Raw genomic sequence first — 24,248 nt, 5'->3', positions numbered from 1 at the left:
TGATGGCCAGAGCTAAGATGAGCCAGAAAATCATTTTCTTCCTCTACCAGACACTGGTACTCTCCGTCGTAGAGTACAGGCTCGGACTCTTGACCCTATCAAAGGCGCAACTGTAACGACTCGAGGTGTTACAAAATGAAGGAAGGAGGGCAATCCTTGGGTGCACACGAGATACCTCAACTGAAGCAATGAGATACTTCCTAGATTTCCCATGTGCAGACGAGAGGCACAAACTGGCACAAGTCCAAGTCTTTCTGCGAGTCAGCGCAGACGAGACGAACTCTCTACATAAGAAGTTGGTACGGCAGATGACATCAAGGCTAAAGAGGGGCACAAAATGGATGACTCAAGCCACGAACACCATCAACGAGTGCTGTCAGATACAAGACATCAGGAGAGGCAGGGACTGGGTTGTGGTCGAAGATGCGCTCGGAGAGTACACAACAGTGAAGGCAACATTGGGTAGAGAATGTCGCAACTGGCCACTTGGAGCTACAAACGCTGAAATTGAAACCCTGATAGAAGAGCGTAGCGAACATGGAGATGCTGTGATCTTCACGGATGGATCAGTCAACAGAGGAGTCAAATCGGGCTAGGAATTCAGTGTCAGAGTTGATGGGGTAGTAATGAAAGAGCAAAGTGGAGCAACTGCACTGACAACATCAAGTATGCGTATGGAAATAAAAGCCATAAGTGAAGCTCTACACTGGATCAAGAACACAAGCCATCAGCGAGCAGTAATCATTACTGGCTCAATGAGCACACTACAGAAGGTACAGAAAGGGATGCTGTATGTGGACTGGAAGGCTACGATCAGGGAGAGCAGCCTGGAAAGAGTGGCCTGGATCCCTGCCCGGGTCATGCGGGGGTAACCGGCAACGAGAGAGCAAACAAGCTGACTGGAGAAGCAAAAGTGGAAGGGAATTTGACACTGGACCCACCAACCGTCCTAACCGCTGTAAGGGAAAATTTGAGGAAGAATAGGGCGGATAGCGGTTCCCACACTCTAGGTAGATTGAAGGAGAAGGGGATCCAAAGAGGAGAGGGGAAACACAGCCATCTGAGCTGACCAGTCCGACGGATCTCCAACCAGATTATGATGGAGACTATAAGTAGACTCTGCGGATGGATCCCGAAGAGGGGGGGAGAGCAGAGATGGACATGTTCCGACTGCAGTGACCCCAACACAGTGGACAAGTTTACACAAGTTTATGTAAGGAAAATCTTCAATAGATTGAGAAAAGACTTGGGATGTCAGATTTATGTTAGACATGTGTGCCAAAATTATTATCCTAGAATGACCTTTCAAGGATTCCACTGAATATAGTCGAAATTGTCCAAGATGGTCACCTATTGTTGAAGAGAAAAGTGATTGTCCTGGATAGGTGGACGTCTTGGACAGTGTCATTATAATATTTTTAAATTTTAAAGGAGAAACGGGAAGTAGTCGTTTGGACAGGGCGCCGTTACAGCAAAATTATTGCTATTGACTGCTGGTCGCTCCATTTTCTGACCTTGCGGTATGCGTCTTAATAGGGACTGGACAGGTCAATCTTCAAACAAACATGTACTTGTAGAAGACCAGACACAGTGAAGAATGTTCTATAGAACACAGTCGGAAATTTGCTACTCTTCCGACTTTCCAAAGAAATATGCAGGTCTTGTTTCAGTTACCGAACACGACCTGCCCTTATAAAATATTTTTGCCCTATCCGTACACCCTGGGGTCATTTTGTACCCTGGGAGTTGTAAATTTCACATTTTAGAATACTTCTAGTACGCAGATCTCTTTGAAACTTTCAGTATTTCTCAAAAAATTATTTTGACAGACTACTGTGCAAAGCGTACGGATCGAATTAACGAGTAAATTTCCTCTTTGAAAGTCATGGCACAGAGTTCCCCAAGTCGTATGGATACAAAAGTAAAACATTACGTATGGATAGGGTTAATAAAGAGGGTTGCAAAACAGGGGGGGGGTTAAGGAAGGTAAATCACTGCAAACAAGTTTTTAAAGTATTCCTGTCCAGGTTCACAGACACTGCTTGGTGCAGAGAGCACTTTCATTACTGCGATAAATAACTGTTATCATTTCACATCCCTTTTTACACTAGAGGCAGAGCCATATTTCGTGGGGTAGCAGCACAACTATCGTAACTTTCAATTTTTTTAAATTTTACAGGAGGAGCAAAATACAGAGATTTTTTACCACTATATCCATCAATAATACCAGAACTTTCAATTAAATGTATTTTCACAAAATAACTGCCCGACTGAGGTTTTTACAGAACATCCCCTCCCCCCTCCCAGTGCTTTGGAAAATGTCTAAAAATGATTTTCTCCGAAACCCCAAGTTATGATACTTGAGCTTCTACCCCCGATTTAGCGTCCATGTCTAATAGGGCTGGGCAAAGTGAGTGTGTGCCTTGATGAAAACTCAAAAAAAGAAAACCTGTGTTTAATAATGCTCCATTAAGAATTTGAAACCAAGGTCTTTCTCCCAATATCTTGCCGAAAGGTGCAGATCAAAAAGACAAGTTACAGGAAACTAAAAAAACACATTGACATGAGATAGGCCTTATTGTCTTTGGAACAAGAGTGACATGTGTGATATACCCATCGTTGTCAATGCTGAAGTAAATAATAAACTCATTCCATGGGTCTGATTCAGCCATTAACTTGAGTCGTAATTGACAAACAGAACGGCACAACACATCGCAGAATCCCATTTTCTGGAAAAGTTTATTTGAAATGAAATACATGAGATCCAGTGCACACAATCCTGTCTTACATCTAAAGCTGAAGTGCGGGAAAGAGTGGGGGTATTAATAATATTCTGCAAGTGCACTAAAAAAACCATTAAAATACACTGATCCCATTTCTAGCTGCACTAGATCCATCACTTTGCACTTAGAAAAGACACTATACATAATACATAAATATACTTGATTCTTCCTAATTCCATCTAAGTGTAAACTGTGTCCCTGCAAGTAGGGCAAACCCAAAGGGGCAAGCTTCCTGCTCAGGATGACATTTTGTGTCATCTGCCCTAGGATGCTTCAGATTTGGAAACCAAGACAACCTCTTGTGAAGCAACGTATGTCAGAAGAGAAGTTCTTGCTAATTTAGGGTGTATTTAAATTAAGATAGAAAATCAGTCGGAATTGTCTACGACAGCCACACACACTGTTGAGGAGAAAAATGCTTTCCTTGGACAGTGTCATTATCAATAATATTGTAAAAAAACGCAAAGGGAAAAATGGGAAGTGGTTGTTTGTACAGGTGACTCTCCAGGACATGTGGACATTAGAGCAGATTCAACTTTATTTGCAACAGTCAAGAAGCACACCTTATAAACACACACATTTACATCAGTATCTTCAATGGATCAAGATAATGTACATGAACAATTAAAAATCATTATCTACACCAGTACAAAGCATAGTTTTTTTGTAAAATGTAGCTCTTATTATCTCTCTCTCTCTCTCTCTCTCTCTCTCTCTCTCTCTCTCTTGCCTTTTTTTAAAACTCTCTGTGGTGCATAGGCCATCAACAACATTTCTCCAGCGAAGCCTGTCCTGTGCATCCTTTTCTAGCTGTTTCCATGATTTCCCCGCCTTTTCCATTTCTGCTTTTACCGCTCAGCTCCACGTCATCTTTGCCCTACGTTTCTTATGTTCTCCTAGTGGATTCCACATCAAAGCCTGTCTGATGATGCTTGTCGGGGGTCTCTTCAGGGTGTGCCCAATCCATTTCCATTTTTTCACCTGTACCGGTATGTCTTTCTTTACTGGCCTTTGGCTTGTTCTTTCCCACAGTTTAGCATTTGTGACTCGATCAGCTCTTGTTATAATTATATACTCTTAATAGTCTAAAACCATGGGGACAGCACTATAAATTAACATTAACAGACACAAAAAGAAATACAATTCAGGAAAAGGGAAAGAGAGAGAAATAAAGACAGGAGGGAGAACGGGTTTGTGAGACACTTTGTATCTTGTTTTTTTAGATAAAGCTGTTGCTAATTAATCCAGTGGCCTTTGAACATGTGCCCTTTGACCCAATGCCATGTTAAAAAAAAGTAGCAGTCTTCAAAATTTGTTCTTTCATATGGGGACAGAAGAAGAAGTTGTTTTTAGACACAGAGAGAGAGAGAGAGAGAGCCTGTTCTGGATGCAAAGTACATATTATATAATTATAAATATATTAATATCACAAGACTTTCACCCTTTCATAGAATCTGTAAAATACTGCCCCATAAATCATAACAGCATAAACAAACAAGCTTAATGTGACAGTTAAAGACCATAAAAGCAACTTGAGTTTACAACCATACCATAACGGTAATATACATTATCATGGCAACATTAGAAATGTCTTACGTTCCCATTAACACAAAGTACAGTGTACTTAATGAAGCGGGCTTTTTCAACCTTGCCTTTCAAAGTAATGCAACCCAGCAGATAGAGGGAGATACTCGATAAAATATTTCCCCACTCTGGAATCAAACTCAAATCTGCTGCGTTCAATGAAAAAGAGCCAAACTGCTACACCACAGATCTATGCTAGCACCATCCATTCCGAATAAAACAAGATTTGGAAATTTTATAAAGAAAAGTGACAATCTTATGAAATAGAATATATATCTGTTCAAAATATAGATCTAGACAGAGCAAGAACATCATGAAGTATATTCAAAATAACACGAACGTATATATATATGTCAAAGTCTTCAAACAAACCAGGAACCTGGAACAGTCTTGACAGTGCACATCATCAAGGAACCTCACAAGATTTAGGCTTTTTAGTGTGCCAGGGTAAATGAACCTGATATATAGCCACTTCTGCACCATTTCAAAGCTAAAGATGAAAAAAGAAAAAAACAAGACATCTACAGCAAATTGGACTGACATACAAGAGCAGCAAAAAGTCAGAATAAATAGGTAAAACCATTTGGGCCAACTTTTGTAAGTCAAACAAGGCAACAAAATGGAGAGCAGCCCAGAATTAGAGTTGAATCAAAGCAACCACAAATGTATCAATTTTATTAATTGAACTAGACTCATTAACATACACAGCGTAGCTTCAAAGTGAAGATTGATGAGTGTTAAAAGCATATGCACATTATGAAACAACATATATATATTATATATGAGTAACTCCACTGATTTTACTTTCAATCACCCTGCATAGAACAGTAGATCTCAATTTTATTATTTATTGCCTTACGAAGATGCAACATCTCTTAAGTACAATAAATAACTCTAACAAAGATTTTATTAATTTTTTTAAAATGGAGCAGTAGCTATAATATGACGATTTATAAAGTCTATAGCTTATTTATGTCTGGATGTAAGACTCCGACAAATGCCAATATTGAATAATTTGACGTTTGTAGGGGTCTAGCACCCAGCCATCGTAATATAATGAAGATTATATTTTGTCTTATGGAGAAGGAATACCTGTACAGTTAACATTAAAATGAGTAACTCTAATGTTTGTATTCATCCTGTAAAGGAATCAAACAAAGTCACTCTTTTTGCGTACAACAGCAACAATATGCTCTCTATATGCTTTTCTAATATGCTCTAATAAAAAACAGGCATTGCAAAAACTGTTCAAAGTACTCATCACTTTGATACTTTCTACATAATTAATTATATTTAATAGTATTGATAATAATAATAAATAGTGACAATAATAATCATAATAATAATAGTATATGATATTTATGTAGCGCTCAACCCCGATTAACTCATTCGCTACGTATTATATTGGGCTTCAGGACGAATTTTTTGCGGGAGGGCCAAATGAGATGATGACAAGTGCTCATGTTCAAAGGTCTCTGGGGCCACAAATTCTAATAAATATCAACATATTATTATACATTGAAATTTTCAGTATGATTTGTAGAATACATCTGTGATGTTTATTTGTGTATTTTCAACTTTGGTTCCTGTTAGAGGCGATTATGCAACACAATTTTGTTTGGATGCGTATAAAATTTGAAAATAAAAAATTAATCATCTTTGGTGAAACTCAAAAAATATGTTTGCACCTAGTCAAATGATACATCAAAATAACCATAAATGAATATACAATGGAAAATATTGAAAAATTTGCAGTTAATATACATACGTTCTACAAAATTTGTACATTTGGATCATAACTTTCTATATTGAAAAAAAAAATGTAAAAATTTTAATCTTGAAAAAAGAACAAGATGCATTCACAAACACACAAAAAACACTTGCATTTTATACAAAAATTAATCACAATTGCATTTGGCATAAACCTACACATGTTTTAAGTGGTTGGCCTACTTTTTGTGCAATTTCCCCCAAAAATAGTAATTTCGGGGACAAAAAAATAAATTTAACACTTTGCAGTCACACAGCCATGAGCCAGCAGTACAAAATACCCCATCCGGTCACCCAGCCAGGAGAGCGACAGCAACTGACTTCTCGGGCCTTGCGCAGAATATAATATTGCGCCAGGAGACCGGAACATATAATTTTCACCGGCGCCAAGGGACCGCAAAGTGTTAAAAACACAAATTAATTTACCTGACATTGGAACAAATTTTTAAAGGATTTGATCTCTCTTAAACTACTGGGCAAAGCATTCCAGATCTTGGGGCATTGATATTTAAATGCCCTTTTACCGATTGTTTTAAGTTTCATAGACGGTAAAAGTAGTTTCTTTTTGTCAGCCGATGACTTTAAACAGCGAGTTGGAATGTACAGTTTCAACACATTTGAATATGATGGTGCACCATCATTCAAAATTCAAGCATTTGTGACAGTAATAATAATTTTTTTTCTCAGCTTCGAACAAAAAAGACTAGCAAGCATTACACATGATTTTTACAGGATTATGTCACACAAGCTATTTTTTTAGAATGCAAAGCTCCAAGTAAACAATAAGACCATTACCAAAGCATTTGGTGGAAAATTATTGTGCATCAAAAAAAAGGTATGAGGATCAGAAAGAAGAAAAACATGAATTAGTGAAAAAATTAGGTATTTCCTTAGCTTGCGAGTCCGTGGAAACTGAAAATTTACATTTTTTGTGCCTTTAATCAAAGTTTTTCAGTAAAATCCTGTGTTCTTTAGAGAGGTGTGAAGCCAAAAAAAAAAAAATTCAATTATAAAAATTCCCAAACCAGCGGAAAAATCCCAGTTTTTTCACTTTGATTATTTTAATGAGCGCCCGATTTCACCTTACTGCCTTACATATGCCTTCTTGCCCATATTGTGGAAGTTCTAACACTGTTGAGCCCTAATCCTAAACCTAGAGGACCCAAACACCTGAGCTCCCTTCAGTTGACAGCTAGATTTACACTACCGCAAGATTAGGCGAGTGTTCAGAGCTCATAAGGGGAAAGGTAGCTCACGCTAAGAGAGGTTCCCTCACCTGTTGAGTGAACAAGCTGTGCCCTTCTATTCATCGGTTTGTAGGTACTTAGCAATGAAAAGCCTTGCGCCATCTTCACATCTGAGATATTTTCCATAAATGATGCTTACTGGACAGCTCTCCCGGGTTCACTAAAGACTACCGTCAGCTGGTAGTTTGATGTCTTTCCATCATCATGGTCATGTTCGTCCACTAGGTAGTTTGTACATATTATATGTAACAGCACTCTCAATATGAATGATCATTATTTTAATATATGACATTTCATATTATATTTGAGAGAAAAAAATACAGATTGCATCTGACAACACTTCCAATATGTACATTAAAAAGTTAAATAATCAAAGCACATCATACTGCTCATCTGTGAGATAAAATCGTCAACATGCACAATAATGACACCCTGAAGAGCAACACCTATAGCCTATGTATGAACTTGAATAGACATCAGCATTTGCTGTAGGGGCAGAGTTTACTTTTTTTTAACTTGTTATCTATACAAATCGATTGTCAAAATTACATTTCAAACAGTAATGACACACAAGAAATAGCATTATAATATGAATCATTTAGAAATTATTATTAATGAAACAAGAGGATCTATTATGGCAACATTACACAGTCAAATACCATGATCTCTTCCTTATAAATTCCTTTATCACACAAGTGTACTCATAAAGTTCAAGCTATCAAATACACCAGAAGCCAAAGGAATCTGTCAAGACTTCTTTAGTCAGTATCCCATAACACATTGTAGGGCTGTACTAGATCGTCTCGATCTACAATGGAAGTCTTCAAACCTTGAGACAGTCTGCAGTTGAACGGCAGCCACACTGGTAACTCCGTTTAGACATCTCCAAACTGAAATGACACAGTACAGGGGAAAATAACGTTTTGACTGCAGCTCAGACTATTTAAAATGTGAACTATGGGTAGTGCATTTACTGAAATGATGACCAACATACCAGTAGTGTAATGTTCAGGCTTTTTGTCATTCTGATGCCACATGAGGAAACTATTCCATTGATTCCCCCATGTCTTTGACAAGATATAGTATCCACTCCTCCCTGGTTCAAGCTGACAAACAGGGTCAAAACTGTGTTAATGGGACAATAATACATTTACAATCATAAATGGGAAATCCTTGGCTCCTCTTAATTTTAGTTTTCATTCTGCCCAAACTAGTCAATATGAAAAAAAACCATCCCTGAGTCTGTGAAACCAGCCATGTCTAAATATTATTTCTCTTTTCTGTATCCTGCCATTTATCTCTTTAACATATACATCAAACAATCCTTTCAGTTCAAATTAGAATCATAAACGGCTGAGAACTACTGTCATGTGTCTTATATGTTACAGAAAGTGTTTTTGATATCCTGAATAGCTATTTGTCTGCCGATTGCCGGAGTAGGCATGTGAAATGTGAACTTATCCAAAGTTCCAACAATCAGATCTTATTTTCTATACTAATTCAAGGATAATTTTCGTATGCTGCAGTACAGTAAACATAAAAAGCTACAAAGTAGCCTTGTATACATTTGTCATACACATCAATTTTATACAAGTAATTAAGCATTAATCACAATAAGCATAATAACATTGACTAGAAATAAATAAATTGTGCAACAAAAACTTTGCCACACTCCAGAAACAGGGTTCTCAAGATTCCCCCCCCCCCCACCAATTTTGAAAGTGAGACAAAGCAGCAGAAGGTCTGACCCTGTACATCTACATGTATAAAATACTGGCCTACACGACCTTGCATATAATACGGGGGGTATACAGATTTCTCCATAATCTGCCAATTCTTGTAGGTTGCACATACTATACTGCTTGAATATCTAACAAATTCGAGGGGGCCCAACATGCATAAAATCAAGCCCTAGTTGGGTATCAAATAATATATATATATATATATATATATATATATATATATATATATATATATATATATATATATAGTGTCCTACATTTAAGAACTGTTGACTACTGCATTGAGATAGATTGTATCTGCTAAAATCCTATTGGGTATTACTTCCCCTTTGTAGGGCCTCATTTTTGCTGTATGTCCTGAAAAATCCATCTTCTTCTTCTTCTCAATCGCATCACACTTGATGTCTGGTACCTGTCATAAATTGGGTTCAGTTCATCTGTCGGCCCATATAGCTTCTCTTGAAGCGTCAGTGGGGTTGGCCACGTTTCCTGTCTCAGGGCCCTTTGTGTCTTGCAGTGCTGAAGGATGTGTTCAACAGTTTGGTCCGCCTCTCCACACTTGTATCTTAGTGATTGTACTAGTTTAAAACATCTGTACATATGTTGTCTCAGTCTTGTGTGTTGTGTCCTTAGTCGGAAGATAATCACTTGTTCTTGGCGGGACAGCTGATGGTAGCTATCTGGTGTCCGGGGTGCTTTAAATAGTGTACTTATAATAGTTTTTATTTCTGTGTAGTTAACGCTGTTGTTTGGTTGCTCTTTCTGTGCTCCTAGTTTGGCCATCCTGTCAGCCTGCTCATTTCCTAAGACACCAGAGTGTGATGGAATCCACCTCAGCATGATCCTCAGACATGGGATGTCCTCAATTACTTTTCGTAGCCTTGGTAGTTTGCCGGCAGAGATTGCCTGCAGTACTGACATGGCATCTGTTAGGAATACTACTTGGCTTTGGGGGTCTACCACATTCTTGATGATAGAAATCCATTAAGAGTAGATACTAAAACGATAGACAACTGAAATTTTGACGATGCACTAGCTTAGTAATGGTATAAATGGCCCGGGTTCGAATCCTCAAAGGACCATTCTCAAAATCTTCTTAATTGGTGAGTTCTTAAGGCTATCCTATGAGAAATGGACATGAATTTCGAAAGACCCACCTTTAAAATAACCATACAATAAAGAGAAGGGGTACACGATCACAATCGAAATTGTGTAAAATGGAATCGCAAGGGAGCCAGATAAAAATTCAGTTTTAGACATTTTCGGTTTACACAGGGCAATTTTGGGGGAGAAGGGGGTGGGTTTCAGAGGCCCAGCCGGTGGGATCAAAGACACCAGAAGCCAAAGGAATCTTCACACCTCTCAAGTGCTATCCTCTCTAATAATGGCATGCGTCAGTCCTGGTTATCCATTGCCAACAGTGCTTGAATTTCAGGACCACTGTTTGACCTTTTAAAAACAGAAATGTTTGAATATCTCCTTTGCTTTCACCCTTCGCCCCATCCCTTGGTGTAATAAGCACAGATATCTCATGCCATCCCCCATGTAACAATGATTCCAGGAAGTCTTTTCTCAGCTGACCGTAGGATCAGGGTAGCAGGCATGGGCCAAACTAATTTCACACCTGGCTCCCATGAAAGTTTCCATGTTGGAAACCCTCAGACGGGAAGGAATTTCTCTTTCCGTTTTCACATTAAACAGGATTCCATTTTTAAAAAGTAATTATAGAGGAATTTATAGTGGGGGGGGGGGGGGGGGGGTTCTGTCAGGATAGGTTTCTGTTAAGGCAGATTCGACTGCATCTATTTTCTATGCCATACAAGAAATCACGCAATTTTGAGAGGACAGCAAATGAATTTCCAACTCAAACTAACCTGATCATTTAGTTGCCTTTGCATCATTTGAGCTAAAGCATGGTCTGCTTCAAAGTTTCGTGAGATTGGAACTTCAGCATTGTCCATCTCAGGGGCCCAGGCATTGCTTGCATTAAGTCTATGGTCCCTTCCTCCAATGGTGGATTTGCATTCCGGACACCTGGATTCTTCCATAGCTTGGCCACACTCTCCAATAGCATAGATATGGCCTGAAATAATCAATGTTATTCCACTTGAAGAAAACATAACTACAACTGGTATGTCACATGTAACCATTAATAATTTAACAAGTGGCACTAGCTAACTATGTTTAAGTGCTGTTTAACCTCACAGATACAGCTACATGTACATGTATGGACCTGTTCTATTTATATCTCAAGTCATATGTGATTCAGCGCTTCGTTTTCATCTATTTCATACTGTCTTCTACCCACCAGAGTACTCTGTTTATAAGCTTTTCTGACTCAGTATTGTGAGCCCAGCTTTCGTGACTTTTGTCAAACTTTTGGCAATATTTGCAGTATTTTGGGGGATTTTCTAAGTAAATTTGAGATTTATATTTATGTCACTCAGAGACACACCCGCGTCAAAAAAGCCTACATTTAAACCGACAGACTGACCTTTCAAACGTTAACACAATTTTCATTACAACCTACCATTTGAAAACATCAGGAACAGTGATGGAAATAGTGAAGAATAAAAGAAAATGTTAAAATGATGTAAATACAGTACGTGGAGTCTGTTTAACAAAATAGGTAGGACAGTCGGATTTTCGTTTGGTTTAGCCAGGTTCCAGTTTAGAGTGGTTGCTTAAACAGAACCAAAAAAATTGCTTTTCAGATTAACATTGCTCAGTTTAAGTGGACTCTACTGTATAGACCAGACCATCAATGATTTATTTATAGAGAAACCAGCCATCCATGTCCAGGTGCTGTTTTAGCCACTACTCTACTGTATAGCTCTCAAAGAACTTGCAAGTCTTAATCAATAGTAGCAACAAGTTGGGCCTGTTTCACGAGATGAAATTTTGCAGTCACCTTTTAGACATTTGTACCAGGCTCCCTTTGTCAGGCCCATAGCTTTGACAATTTCCAATTTTTCTGCACTGGTCAAAGCAATATTGGATTCAGGTACACTTTTCCGCAGATTCTCGCACAGTTGTCTGCTCTCATCAATATCCTTGTCAGTAGCAGCCCCGTACCTCTTCAGCTTCCTGTAATGGAAGCAGCCATACAACAGTGGTATTATGTTCAAACCATGTGACCAGTTTCTTTTAAAATTTCCATCATTCTAAGAAAAAAACCTTTTGAAATTAAAGGAAGAAAGAAGACAAAAAAGTCAGCCAACAGTAACTTTTATACTTTTTCTGGTGCATGCTGACTCCTGATTTTCATTGAGAACCTTTGGATAGACCGCAGTTCCGAGTTTTTTGACAAAGAAGAATTTTTATAAGTTCTTCTACTTACACGGTTGGAGCATAACACTATCAATAATCTTAAAATTCAATTCAGAATTGAGTCTTTTCTAAGTTCCTTTTGCTTGTGTAAAGGTTTAATTTTCCTGCAAGTTCCTCTCAGAAATCAAAGAAAATCTTATGATCTTCAGGACCAAGCACTTAACTAATAAAGGATTAACTGATTCAGCCCGCAGATAATTTCGACTCCAGACGCAAATAATATGTGACCACTTCGTGACATCACAAAGTTAATAAAGAAAATATATACATTTTATAAAACCCATAAGTGTGGCATATAGATGTTCAGAATAGAAATACTATAGAATGACACCAGAAAAAAAGGGTTGAAATGTAAGTGGTAAGGAAAAAAGAAGAGAGGAAAGCGATATAGAAGAGCGGCTCTGCGTCAAAACACAGGAGACAGTCAGCCGTTATGAGTGGTACTGCGGGCTGAATCAGTCAACTTGAAATAGCCCAGAGAAAAATGTTCAGCCACAGGAACAATTGATATCACTATTGATTTGCATAATAATTCTAATCAGATGATGGTTGTTTGGTATTTATAAGTTAGAAACATCATTGAGAGATCTAAGAAGCAATGCATTAGTCAAGTAGAAACTGGTTAGTTTGAGAGTTTTTGGACTTAATTATCTAACCGACTGTTATTTGAGTACTTCATTAGTGGACTGGTTTACTGACTGACACCAGAACAAAATGTTCTTCTTTTTTTAAAAATGAGAATAGGACTCACCCGAGACTTTGTCCTAGCAAGATCATCAGTCTCACTGGTATCTGAGAATGCACTCCGTAATCTTCTATTGTAAATTCAAGTCTCCTTAGATCCAACAGAATACTGAGACGCCCATGTTCCCTCCGAGCATCAAGGTTATTCTGAGGTGAGAACAAGGATCGTTTCTGCAAAGTCCAAGCTTTGAAATTCTGCAGATCAGAAATGATGGCTCTGAAAGAGAAAAAAAAAGTGTACCATTGAATACCACAGTCCACAAACAAGCATTTTACTTTCCAACTTGTTCAACAAAATTTGAGAAATAAAAATAAAAACAGTGAGGAATCTTTAATTCAAGTTCCATACTAAGTGAAACTTCATAGACTGATGACAGTTTTAATTGAGCGATCCAAAAGTTTCTGTCAACAACGGTTTTTCCATAGTTTGCACACAAACCAAAACTTTCAGAACACAAAAATTAAGAACGGGGGGGGGGGAATGAAACAAAGACTTTCCCAAAGCCATCGAAACAGCAGAAAAGTAGGAATAATATCTAACATAATAGGTAAAATATGTGAAGCAGGCATCACTTCCCTGTTGTACGGCTGCAAAACTTGGAAACTTTGACAACTGAAAACTGACACTTATAATGTGTCACGACACAGTATAATCAGGCGCTCGTCAGTATTTGGGCATGTGGATCTATTGGTGCTATCTAAAAGCTTATTTATTTGCCTTACTTTCAATGCATAAAATACCCATCTATCTTGAATAAAAGTCGAGATATTTGCGATTGAAAATGATGGGTGAAAATTGGAAAAGAACATATTTTGTGCCTTTAATCAACGTTTTTCAGTCAAATTCACACGGAAATGTGTTTTATATGGCCATAAAACGTGTTGAGCCAAAAAACAAAAATTCTATAAAAATTGTCAAACTAAAGGAAAATGCCCATTTTTTCAGTTCCATTATTTTGACATTCAAAAGGAAGCAAACCCATAAAATTAGTTCACCAGGGAAATAATTCTTATGTTAAAATTCTGATGTACTCCATGACAAATCTAAACAAAACAAATATTTGATTTTGCTCTTTACCTGAATGTATCAGCACTTTCTCCTCCTCCCCACTTGATCTGTCCCTCATCTGCCTTACGTGTCAAAGCACAAAGCTGCTGGAACAGGCGAATTTGGTTGATCTGGGCCTCCAAGATTGTCAGGGACAAGAGTTTGCCTCCTTTCCATTACATAGCAGAGGAAGAAACAGAAAATAGTATTTTCTTTTCATCGTCCTCTGGTGTAAATCAATTTCTCAAACTAAAAGACAAGAAAATGAACAGTGCCTAATGGGTTTTGAATTAAGAAAGAAAAAACAACAACTGAGAAGTCTGATTAAGGCTATAATTGTAGCATGCTGAAGACATAATTCATGACTGAGACAGAAACAGCCAAGTGGTAAAAGAGTTGCTGTTGAAATTTTTCATATTTATAGCAACAGAAGAACTAATCATCTCTTTCTTGCATTAAATAAACATGAAAATTTAACTCAGCGTCCATATTGATAGACAGAGTCACCCCACTTTGTTCTTTTAGAGAGCACTGTGATAAATTCCTTTGTACAGCCTTGGTCTCTGCGGTCTGGATACAACACATCTACTATAGTGACCCCATTAGTATCACTAGGGTCAACTGCCTTTTATTCTTTCACTTGTCACTCACCAACAAGATTTTTGACTCAAGTATTTTTCAGAACTTTGAATTTACTGGAACCTTCTTTTGTCTTTGATCTACTTATTTTAAAAAAACAACTAGACAACCTTTTCCTTACTTTGCTTTAACGCCAGTTGCATCAGTAGAATAAACCACAAACCTCTATAAGAAACCACATACCGTCAGCGATGAACTTGTCAACAGCTAAACCATCTTGACCTCCCAGGGTCCTTGCAATGTCATCCCTCTGTCTCTTCAGTCGATCCAGTCTCTCATTATCTCCAATGTACTTCCTTTTAACTCTCTCAATCAGTCGCAAGATTTCCTTCACAAGAACATGAAAGATACTATGAGTACAGAAAAATTACCTTGATGACAAAATGGCAACTTGATTTTTCATACACAAAAACACCCATTTCTATTTCCCTCTTCTTCTTCTTTTTCTTCTTTGTTGTTTTTTTCCTATACGTTCTTCCTCCTCTTAACTATCATCATCTTTACCACACATATTTATTTAAAAGATAATATTGTTTTTCACTGACCATATCCATTTATATGATTATATTAATCACTGCTACATTCCATCTTAGAATTAGTTACATCTCTGGAGTATATGATATGAGGTAATTCTTATAATCAACTATCCACTATCAAATTAAATATTCCCTGCAATTATCTAGAGACTGGAAATGGTCAAAACACAGTACAACTTTAAAAATCCATTATATCAGTAGAATTATCTGTTAGACAATCTTATGGACAATAGTAACATAAGTCTATGAATAAAGAAAATAAACCTATTGATATAATGTGAAATACGAGCGTAGTTATTAGGAAAACTGCAGCAAACCTAGGATACCAGCACATAAACACTTTTAAAGCTCTCTCAGTAATTAACTATCTAATTATTAACTCTTTTCCTATCAGGCCAAAATCCACCACTGGCCCAGGGCCTTTCCCTGACTTATTTTTACGCCCCTACCCCACCAAAGGAAAATGTCAAAACATCCAACTAAACACACACAAGCCATATCATAAGGCCCATCAAACAGAAGGTTAAAAAAACAATCTATCAGATGGTGGTACAGCATTATAGATTTATTTCAATTATATTAGTTTGGGGTTTCTAAAAGAGATTATACAATGCCGAAGGTGTCATACAAAAATCAACATTTTTCCGGCTTTGAAAGGTCATTATATCTTTTTTTTAAAGTATAACAACAGCATCATTCAAACTTCACAGGTAGGTTGCCTCAAGTAATGCAAAGAAATGCTGAAAGTTATATATATGTGTACATATTATAGAAGTGAAAATATGAGACATATAAATACTAAAGTGAGGGGAGCGCTTTTCTTTTCATTTTTACGTTTCGAAGGAGACAAAAAAAGCGTTGAAATGACTAAAAATCGTCTCTCAGTGCTATATTTTCTTTCATATCCGCAAACAGGAAGTCATTTTATTATTTAGAAAACGTGGATTGACCAAGATTTTTGAGTCTTTTCATTATTGGATTGGAATAGACAGCGAACCACTCGAGCCGTATTTTACGGCTCTTGATCCAGCGAGGCCACATCCGTGAGCAGCAAAATGCGGCTCACGGTAGAGAAAGTGTTAAGCTTTGACATTTACCAGGAACAAAACTGGAAAGAAAACAAAAAAAGCTGTAACAAAGTACCTTGATCTGCTTATTGTAACGAGGACACTTCCGAATCACAGACTTGCATAATGGGCAAGCCTTCATTGCTATAGCCAGTTGATCGCTTTCTTCCTCACTTGAGCTGGTTGAAGTGACCATCCACTGGTCCACAAAGTCCACTTCTAACACATGACCACAATCCAGCTCTATAAACAGAGTGTCAGGGTCCCCGTCATAGCCCAGGAGACTGGTGTCTATCAGCTCCTACATGTTTACAAATCACAGGGAAACAGTGTCATTACCACATATTACGTATTTACTGTCGAACCTGTGTAAGACGACCACCCATTGTCAAGGAGAAAAGTGGCTGTGAAAGACAGGTGTCCGTCTTAATCAGGATCTAATAAAATGAAGAAAGCAAACTATTCCGTTCTGAGATCCCAACTGAAGGTAGCTGCACTGTTGTTGTTTTTGTCGGTTTGTTTTTTGTTAGCTTTTTTATTTTGTTGCTCATTTTGTGCAAGGGTGACAAAATGCAAAATGAAATGTGTCAGACGAGGAAGACCGACTGCCATGTTAAAACAAACACATGGGTTACCACCACTAGGAGAACAAGCGACGCTTCTGTCACAAGTTTACGCTGACGTCCATTGTTACTTTGTTACAGAGTGGGTAAACAGTGACCACTCCTCTCACTCTGTGTAGGAGTTGTGGGCAGGGCTTATGGGTATGAAGGATCATGCGTTTACCTCACCAGAAACTGAAAATTTATTGTTACCTATTGGTCAAGAGTGGGAGGGCCCTACACAACATGAACAATTGGAAAGACTATCTAACAACAACGACAGTTGATTGGTTTATGACAGCTCGTCCACAACGTCAGGGGCCAATACATAATTTATGACAAAACGTCGGGGGAAGAGAGGGGTGGCCGTCTAAGACAGTTGTTTTCTTTGGTGTGATAGGGGTTGTGTGATAAAATATGGTGGCCGCGGCCATGTTGGGACAGATGCCCGTTTTACACAGTGTATATCGAAAAAATGCAAGGGGGAAAATGGAAAGTGGAGTCTGTAGTACAGGTGGCCGCCATGGCATGTTCAACTGTATTTTAAAGATGATATTGGTTACACTGACCATATCCATCTATATGATTTTATCAACCGCCCTTACACTCCATCTAAGTCAAAGAAATAACTATTAGAACTGGAAAATACCTGTCAAAAATCAAAATAATCTTTATTAACGCATGTTTATATACACACATTCCTTTTCAAGCACAGGTAAATTCTGGTGATAAGTGTGACTGGTGGCATAACATGGAGCAGTATAACAGGGTTTGACTGTATATATCTAGTGTAAGAAAGATTCACAGGCACGTTGGAGATGGTCATTTGTGACACAAGTTTGAGTCACTTTACCACATGCAGTAAACTTCAGTGTTTAGGAAAGGTTTCAAAATATTTGTCACTGTATATGCAAGCCAATTAAAAATGTGAAGCATCGTGGTGAAATCAGGCACTCGTCAAAATAATGAAATTGATGAGACTGGCATTTTTCTGTGCGTTAGGCAATTTTTATCAAATTTTTGTTTTTTGACTCAACACCTTTAAGGTCCATTTAAAAACACATTTCTGTGAGGATTTTACTGAAAAATGTTGATTTAAGGCACCAAAATGTAAATCTGCAGATTCTGAAAACACTCAAGCTTTGGATGTCGCCAAACTTATGCCGCCATTTTCTCACTAATTTTAACTCTGAAACCAGGCGACCCCCCCATCTCCTTCAATGACAAATATCTCGACTTCTATTTATGATAAATGAGTATTTTTTTTATCTAAAGCAAGACAAATGAGTAAACTGAAAAATGATACCAATAACTCCACATGTCCAAAAACTGAAGAGGGCCTGATTCCACCACGTCCTGACACGAAAGCTATTATCTTTGATTAACTTCAAATCAAATCCTTTTTATTACAACATTGAAATCTTTATGACAATTTGACTTTATTTGTCGAAACAGCCAAATTGAACACAAGTTAGTATTGGTCTTTTGTGAAAAAAATTTTTTAACAGACTTACTAGTGACATTCGAATCAATTTTTTACATCTTTCTCTTAAGCCAGTCTACTCTCATTAAATCCTCAATTTGCAAATCTGACATGCCTTTTAAGCATAGGTGTCTGACAAACTTTGAAAACTCAGACAAAACAGATTATTTTGTGGTATTGGTAGTCTAGTGGTTACACTGCCGAACTTGCAACCATAAGTTTATGGGTTTGAATCCCGGTCCAGCCCCTAAACTATTGTCTAATAAGTGTTAATGTCAAGAATATTTCACCCTCATTATTATAATTTCACTTACACTGCTTGGCCCAGAACACAACATGCAGGGCTGCCATGATGGTCACAGTGAGGTTGCAGGTAAGTCTTACACAAACATGGAATAGCGCACTGTGACTGTTGTCATGCACAAAGGTGGTGGTCGGTGTGTTAAAGTTTACTTTTATCATGCAGTACATAATTATTATAATTATAATTATTATAATTATTTTTATTATTATTAGGCTACTATTATTATTACTACTAAAGTCGAACCTGTGTAAGACGGCCACACATTGTCAAGGGGAAAAGAGGCTGTATAAGACAGGTGGCCCTCTTAGGCAGGACCGATAAAAAAAACCCAAAAAAAACCTGTTTACTTCTGAGGTCCCAACTGGAGGTGGTTTCATGCTTAGGACTGCCATAGGGCTGATTAAAATTTGTTGTTGTTGTTGTAGTTGTTGTTGTTTTAATTCTTTTGAAAGAAGGGAGAGGATAGGACGGTTTTTGTGGGACTTTTTGTTGCTAGTTTTATTTTTATTTTTAAATTATGGTTCCGGGAAAGGTCAAAACAAAACTAAATGTTTCAGACAAGGAAGGCCAAGTGTCATAGTAAAACAAATAAATGGGTCGCCACCACTCAGCCAATGAGCAACATTTCTGTTGCAAGTTTGTGTTGACTTCAATTGTTATGGACTTGGTTTACAGACTGAGTTGTGGGCGGGCCTTATAGGTTATGACGGATCACACGCTTTCTTACCAGCAGTTGAAAATTTATTGTTACCCATTGGTCAACTTGGACAAACATTCGGAGTGACCTAAGCAACATGACCGTTTCATCCATTGGAGGGACTGACAACAATGACATGTGAATGAATTACGATGGCTTGTCCACAATGTCAGAGGAAAATGCATAATTTTGACAAAGTCTGGCCGCCTTACGCAGGTAGATTTGGACGTGGGTTGATAAAATAGGGTGGCCGCGGCCGCGTTGGACAAGTGCCCGTTTTATTAAGTTAAATTATATCGAAAAAAACGCAAGGTGGGAAATGGAAAGTGGCTGTTTGTACAGGTGGCCGTCTTATAGAGGTGGCCGTCATGGCAGGTTCGACTGTATTATTATCATTTATATCATTATGAATCACTGTTTTTATTAGTAGTAGTATCTATCAATATTACTTACTGTTATCATCATCATCATTATTTTTATTATCTATATCAATATTACTACTGTTATCATCATCATCATCATTATTTTTATTATCTACCAGGTGACCTAAAAAAAACCTTTACCCACAGAGACACCTGTAAAAACGGTTAAGTAAAAACAGAAATAGAAGCACAAGATTTCACAGATGTACTTTGTCACCATCCGGATTTATTGTGACAAATTTACAAATAAAAATTCCAAGTTTGAACAAAGTTAGAGCACGACATGCATCATGTAACGTCTGTTTCGGGCGATACACGCTCTGAGTGATTTGCTGAGCCTTTGACGTACCTGGATCTTGTACGGTTTAAACTTCAGATCGTACTTCAACATGCGCCAAACAGATTCTCTAGCAATAGTTAATTCAATACTATGATGATGAACTGATTTTTTTAGGTTCTTCACTCACAGACTCCATTACCACTGCCACATTCTCAGGAGCGCGCACTTGCATCAGTTTCCCACTGTGTGACCCTAGTTTTTTATTTGTTTTTATTTTCGACAGAGCCATGTGACTTGAAGTCAGCTACCCACTTGAGTATTGTTACTTTACTTGGTATTTTCTAACAGTCTTTGGTGTTAATTCTAAACCGTTAACAGAGGAGAATCCGTGTCCGCATAGGGGACTTTGTTTCGATATATGTTTCAACCATAAAAATATGTTGTTCAACAGTGAACTGTATCTTCGGAGTAGCCGCGGCTGCTTCCAAGGTATTGTTGTTTTTGTTACATGTTTCTCCTTCCAGATAGTTCAGCTTGCTTCCTGTTAAATTTGTGTGAATTGAGCACTTTGGTGGAGAGTTATAGGCTTTCCAGTGGCTAAAGCTTTTTTTGGATCAGTAGGTATAAAAATATAACTACTACTATCATAATCATTATTTATATTTCTATATCAATATTACTACTGTTATCATCACTATCATTTTTATTTTAATTATCTATATCAATATTACTACTGTTATCATCATCACCATTATTTAATTTATTTATATCAATATAATTACTGTTATCATCATCACTATTATTATCTCACCTGTTTATGACAGATCACACACAATCTTGGGCATTTCTCCCCACACAAGCCACAGCACCTGTGTCTGCACTGCAGAATTTTCTTGCACCGCATGTTACATGGAGGCCGTTCACATGGCTGGCAACATCGTTCCTGGCAACCAGCATGCTCACACCTCCACATACACGGCTCCAGACAAGATGCACATGGCGCCCCACACGCCTTTGGACACTTTGAATGGCAACAAGCATTCTCACAAGGCAAGCTGCGAACAGATTTTAATAGTTTAAGGTAAAAAAATTTTTAACCAAATTAAAAAACAATTTGAAACATAGTCTAAAACAGCCATATGCACTGCTCACAGCTGAAAGCTCTGTATCCCGGACTCTAGCGAGGAGATCATCAGGAGAGAATGCGTCGCTGCTTCTGGCTCTTCCTCTCTACAGCTTTTCTCACACACTGAGCCCCCTCACCGATGGGAGGTCTCCTTGCTAGTCCGACTGTTTTTCTCTGCAGCCAACTCTTACGATTCATTCCAGCCTGTGTCCTCTCACTTCAACCAGATCCAGTGACTGGCTTTCTCTACTGTCTCCTGAAGGGAATTTATGAGTTCGATACTTTTCTTTGCAATAAGTCCTGCCACACTCATCCACTTTCGGACGCTAGTTGCTACAATACCTCTGCATCCAACATCAACCGGAAAGTGGGTTGCTTTCCAATCTGCCTCCTGAACAATGCATAATCTTAAACTTTGTGACGAATCATGGATGTCACGGAAGTTGGCAAAATTTGCCATTTCTGATAGCCTATAAGGCATTTCATGTATGTATGCTATTCATCTAGCTCTTAATTCTTCTGTACAGAGACTTAGCCACAAGCACAGTGTGGATTCATATTTGGTCAAAACAGTAAACAACCGCCTACTACTGTAGTGGAAGAAAGATAAGGGTAGACTCTAAAAATTGCAACAAAAATAAAACATATGGTTCGACGGATAAAGCTTCCTGTTATAACATATAAAAAATCTGCATTCAAAATCGTGGAGGAGAGTGTTTTAAAATGCGTTAAAAGTTGTCAAAAAATCAAAATGTATATTCCGACCAAATCGATATATCATATTTGCTTAGCACCCGTGTGGTTCTCGGGGCCCTGTCCAAGAGACAGGGGAGCAAAGAATAGGACCACTGTATCCGTACCACGCATGTCGTAGAAGGCGACTAAGGTCGGTTGGGCAAAGGGTTAGCAGCCCTTTCCCATAAAACAAAAAGCAGCTACAAAAACATCAACAGCAAAAACAACACGACTGCCAGTTCTGGAAGATGGAGGACCTTCATCACCAGGGAGAGGAGAGAACATGGAGTGTAGAATGACGCAGGGTGGTGAAAGCCGGAAGAAAGCCACCAAGCCGAGAAACCTCCTGTCGACCAGAAAAACCACCAGACTTGGCACCTGGAATGTTCGTATAATGTACGAGGCAGGGAAGACACTGCAGGTTGCAAGACAGATGGAAGGCTACCAACTGGACATATTGGGTCTCTGTGAGACGAGATGGACGAATGCAGGGGAGTGCCAACTTGCTTCAGGGGAAACGGTTCTCTACTCTGGACATCTGGAGGAAAACTCGCCACATACAGAAGGAGTAGGTATTCTGTTATCAACACACGCCAAGCTGAATTCCGTTCACAGAAGAAAGACATCAACCTTCATGTTATCCAGGGATATGCCCCCACCAATGATAAGGACCAGGATGTGAAAGAGACTTTCTACAAAATGCTACAAAATACTATTGATCAGGTTAGAAGGAAGGACATCTTGATTTTAATGGGAGACTTCAACGCTAAAGTAGGCAGTGACAATGTAGGCTTTGAAGAAATCATGAGGAAACACGGACCTGGAGTCAGAAACGAGAATGGAGAACTATTTGCAGAAATATGTGCAACGAATGGGCTCAAGATAGGAGGGACTGTTTTCCCACATACACAGATACACAAATCAACATGGGTGTCGCCAGACCAACAAACTGAAAACTAGATTGACCACATATGTGTCAACAAGAAATTCAGGAGATCAATGAGGGATGTTAGAGTTTACAGGGGTGCAGATGTAGCTTCGGACCATCATTTGCTCATTTCAACCATCCGACTAAAACTAAAGCGAAGACAGGGAATTGTCAATAATCATAGGTACCGGTACAACATGGAATTTCTGAGAGAGCCATCATCAAGAGAGGAGTTTAATGTAGCAGTTAAGAACAGGTTCCAAGTGTTAGAAACACTAGGCGAGGATAGCAGCGTGGAAGAAACATGGGAGGCAATAAAAGAAGGCTGGACCACTGTGTGTCAAGAGGTACTGGGGAAACGGAAACGTGCGCACAAGCCTTGGATATCGGCCACCACTCTGAGGAAGATAGAAGAAAGGAAAAAGAAAAAAGATCAGGTAAACAGGAGCAAGACAAGAGCAGCCAAAGCAAAGGCCCAAGAAGAATACACCAAAGCAATGAAGGAGGTAAAAGTCAGCCTACGGAAAGACAAAAGAAACTATGTAGATGACCTAGCGCGCGGGGCAGAGGAAGCAGCAGGGGCAGAAAACATGAGAGGACTGTATGAAACCACCAAGAAACTTGCAGACAGATACAAGAACGCAGATGTGCCGGTGAAGGATAAAGAGGGAAAGCTTCTCACAAATCCAGACGAACAGAAAGAACGCTGGAAGGAGCATTTCAAAGAGCTGCTGAACAGACCAAGGCCAGAAAAACAGTTTGACATTCCACCAGCAGAGATTGATCTGGGGGTAAGTGAAGAAAAGCCTAGTTTAGAGGAGATCAAGGAGGCCATAAGACACCAGAAAGCAGGCAAGGCAGCCGGCCCAGATGGAATTCTCCCAGAAGTTCTCAAGGCGGATATCGACACTGCGGCAGGGATTCTTCATGGAATTATTGGCAAGATGTGGGACAGCGAAGAATTTCCACAGGATTGGAGAGAGGGATTGCTCGTGAAACTACCCAAGAAAGGAGACCTGCATGAGTGTAAAAACTACAGAGGAATCATGCTCCTTTCCATTCCGGGGAAGATTTTAAGTCGTACCATACTAGAAAGACTGAAGGAAGCCGTGGATGTAAAACTAAGAGAGGAGCAGGCAGGATTTCGTAAAAAGAGATCATGTACAGATCAGATTGCAACC

The 24,248-nt window shown here is 38.6% G+C and overlaps 1 protein-coding gene across 1 annotated transcript in view; it reads right to left on the bottom strand.

Annotated features, from left to right (window-relative positions):
* Nucleotides 1-6,704: 6,704 nt before the first annotated feature.
* The window catches only part of LOC101857249 (NFX1-type zinc finger-containing protein 1), a 33,133-nt gene continuing 15,589 nt past the window's right edge, over nucleotides 6,705-24,248 (bottom strand). The window contains exons 7-14 of the mRNA XM_005097053.3: nucleotides 21,090-21,333; nucleotides 16,567-16,791; nucleotides 15,071-15,215; nucleotides 14,279-14,417; nucleotides 13,208-13,417; nucleotides 12,038-12,213; nucleotides 11,001-11,209; nucleotides 6,705-8,274 (exon numbers count right to left, since the gene is read on the bottom strand). Coding sequence (XP_005097110.1) covers nucleotides 8,260-8,274; nucleotides 11,001-11,209; nucleotides 12,038-12,213; nucleotides 13,208-13,417; nucleotides 14,279-14,417; nucleotides 15,071-15,215; nucleotides 16,567-16,791; nucleotides 21,090-21,333 — 1,363 coding nt within the window. The 3' untranslated portion in view covers nucleotides 6,705-8,259. The remainder of the gene's footprint in view (nucleotides 8,275-11,000; nucleotides 11,210-12,037; nucleotides 12,214-13,207; nucleotides 13,418-14,278; nucleotides 14,418-15,070; nucleotides 15,216-16,566; nucleotides 16,792-21,089; nucleotides 21,334-24,248) is intronic.

This window comes from Aplysia californica, unplaced genomic scaffold (assembly GCF_000002075.1).
Source record: "Aplysia californica isolate F4 #8 unplaced genomic scaffold, AplCal3.0 scaffold00145, whole genome shotgun sequence".
Lineage (NCBI taxonomy): Eukaryota > Metazoa > Mollusca > Gastropoda > Aplysiida > Aplysiidae > Aplysia > Aplysia californica.
This window is presented reverse-complemented; position numbering and strand designations above follow the sequence as displayed.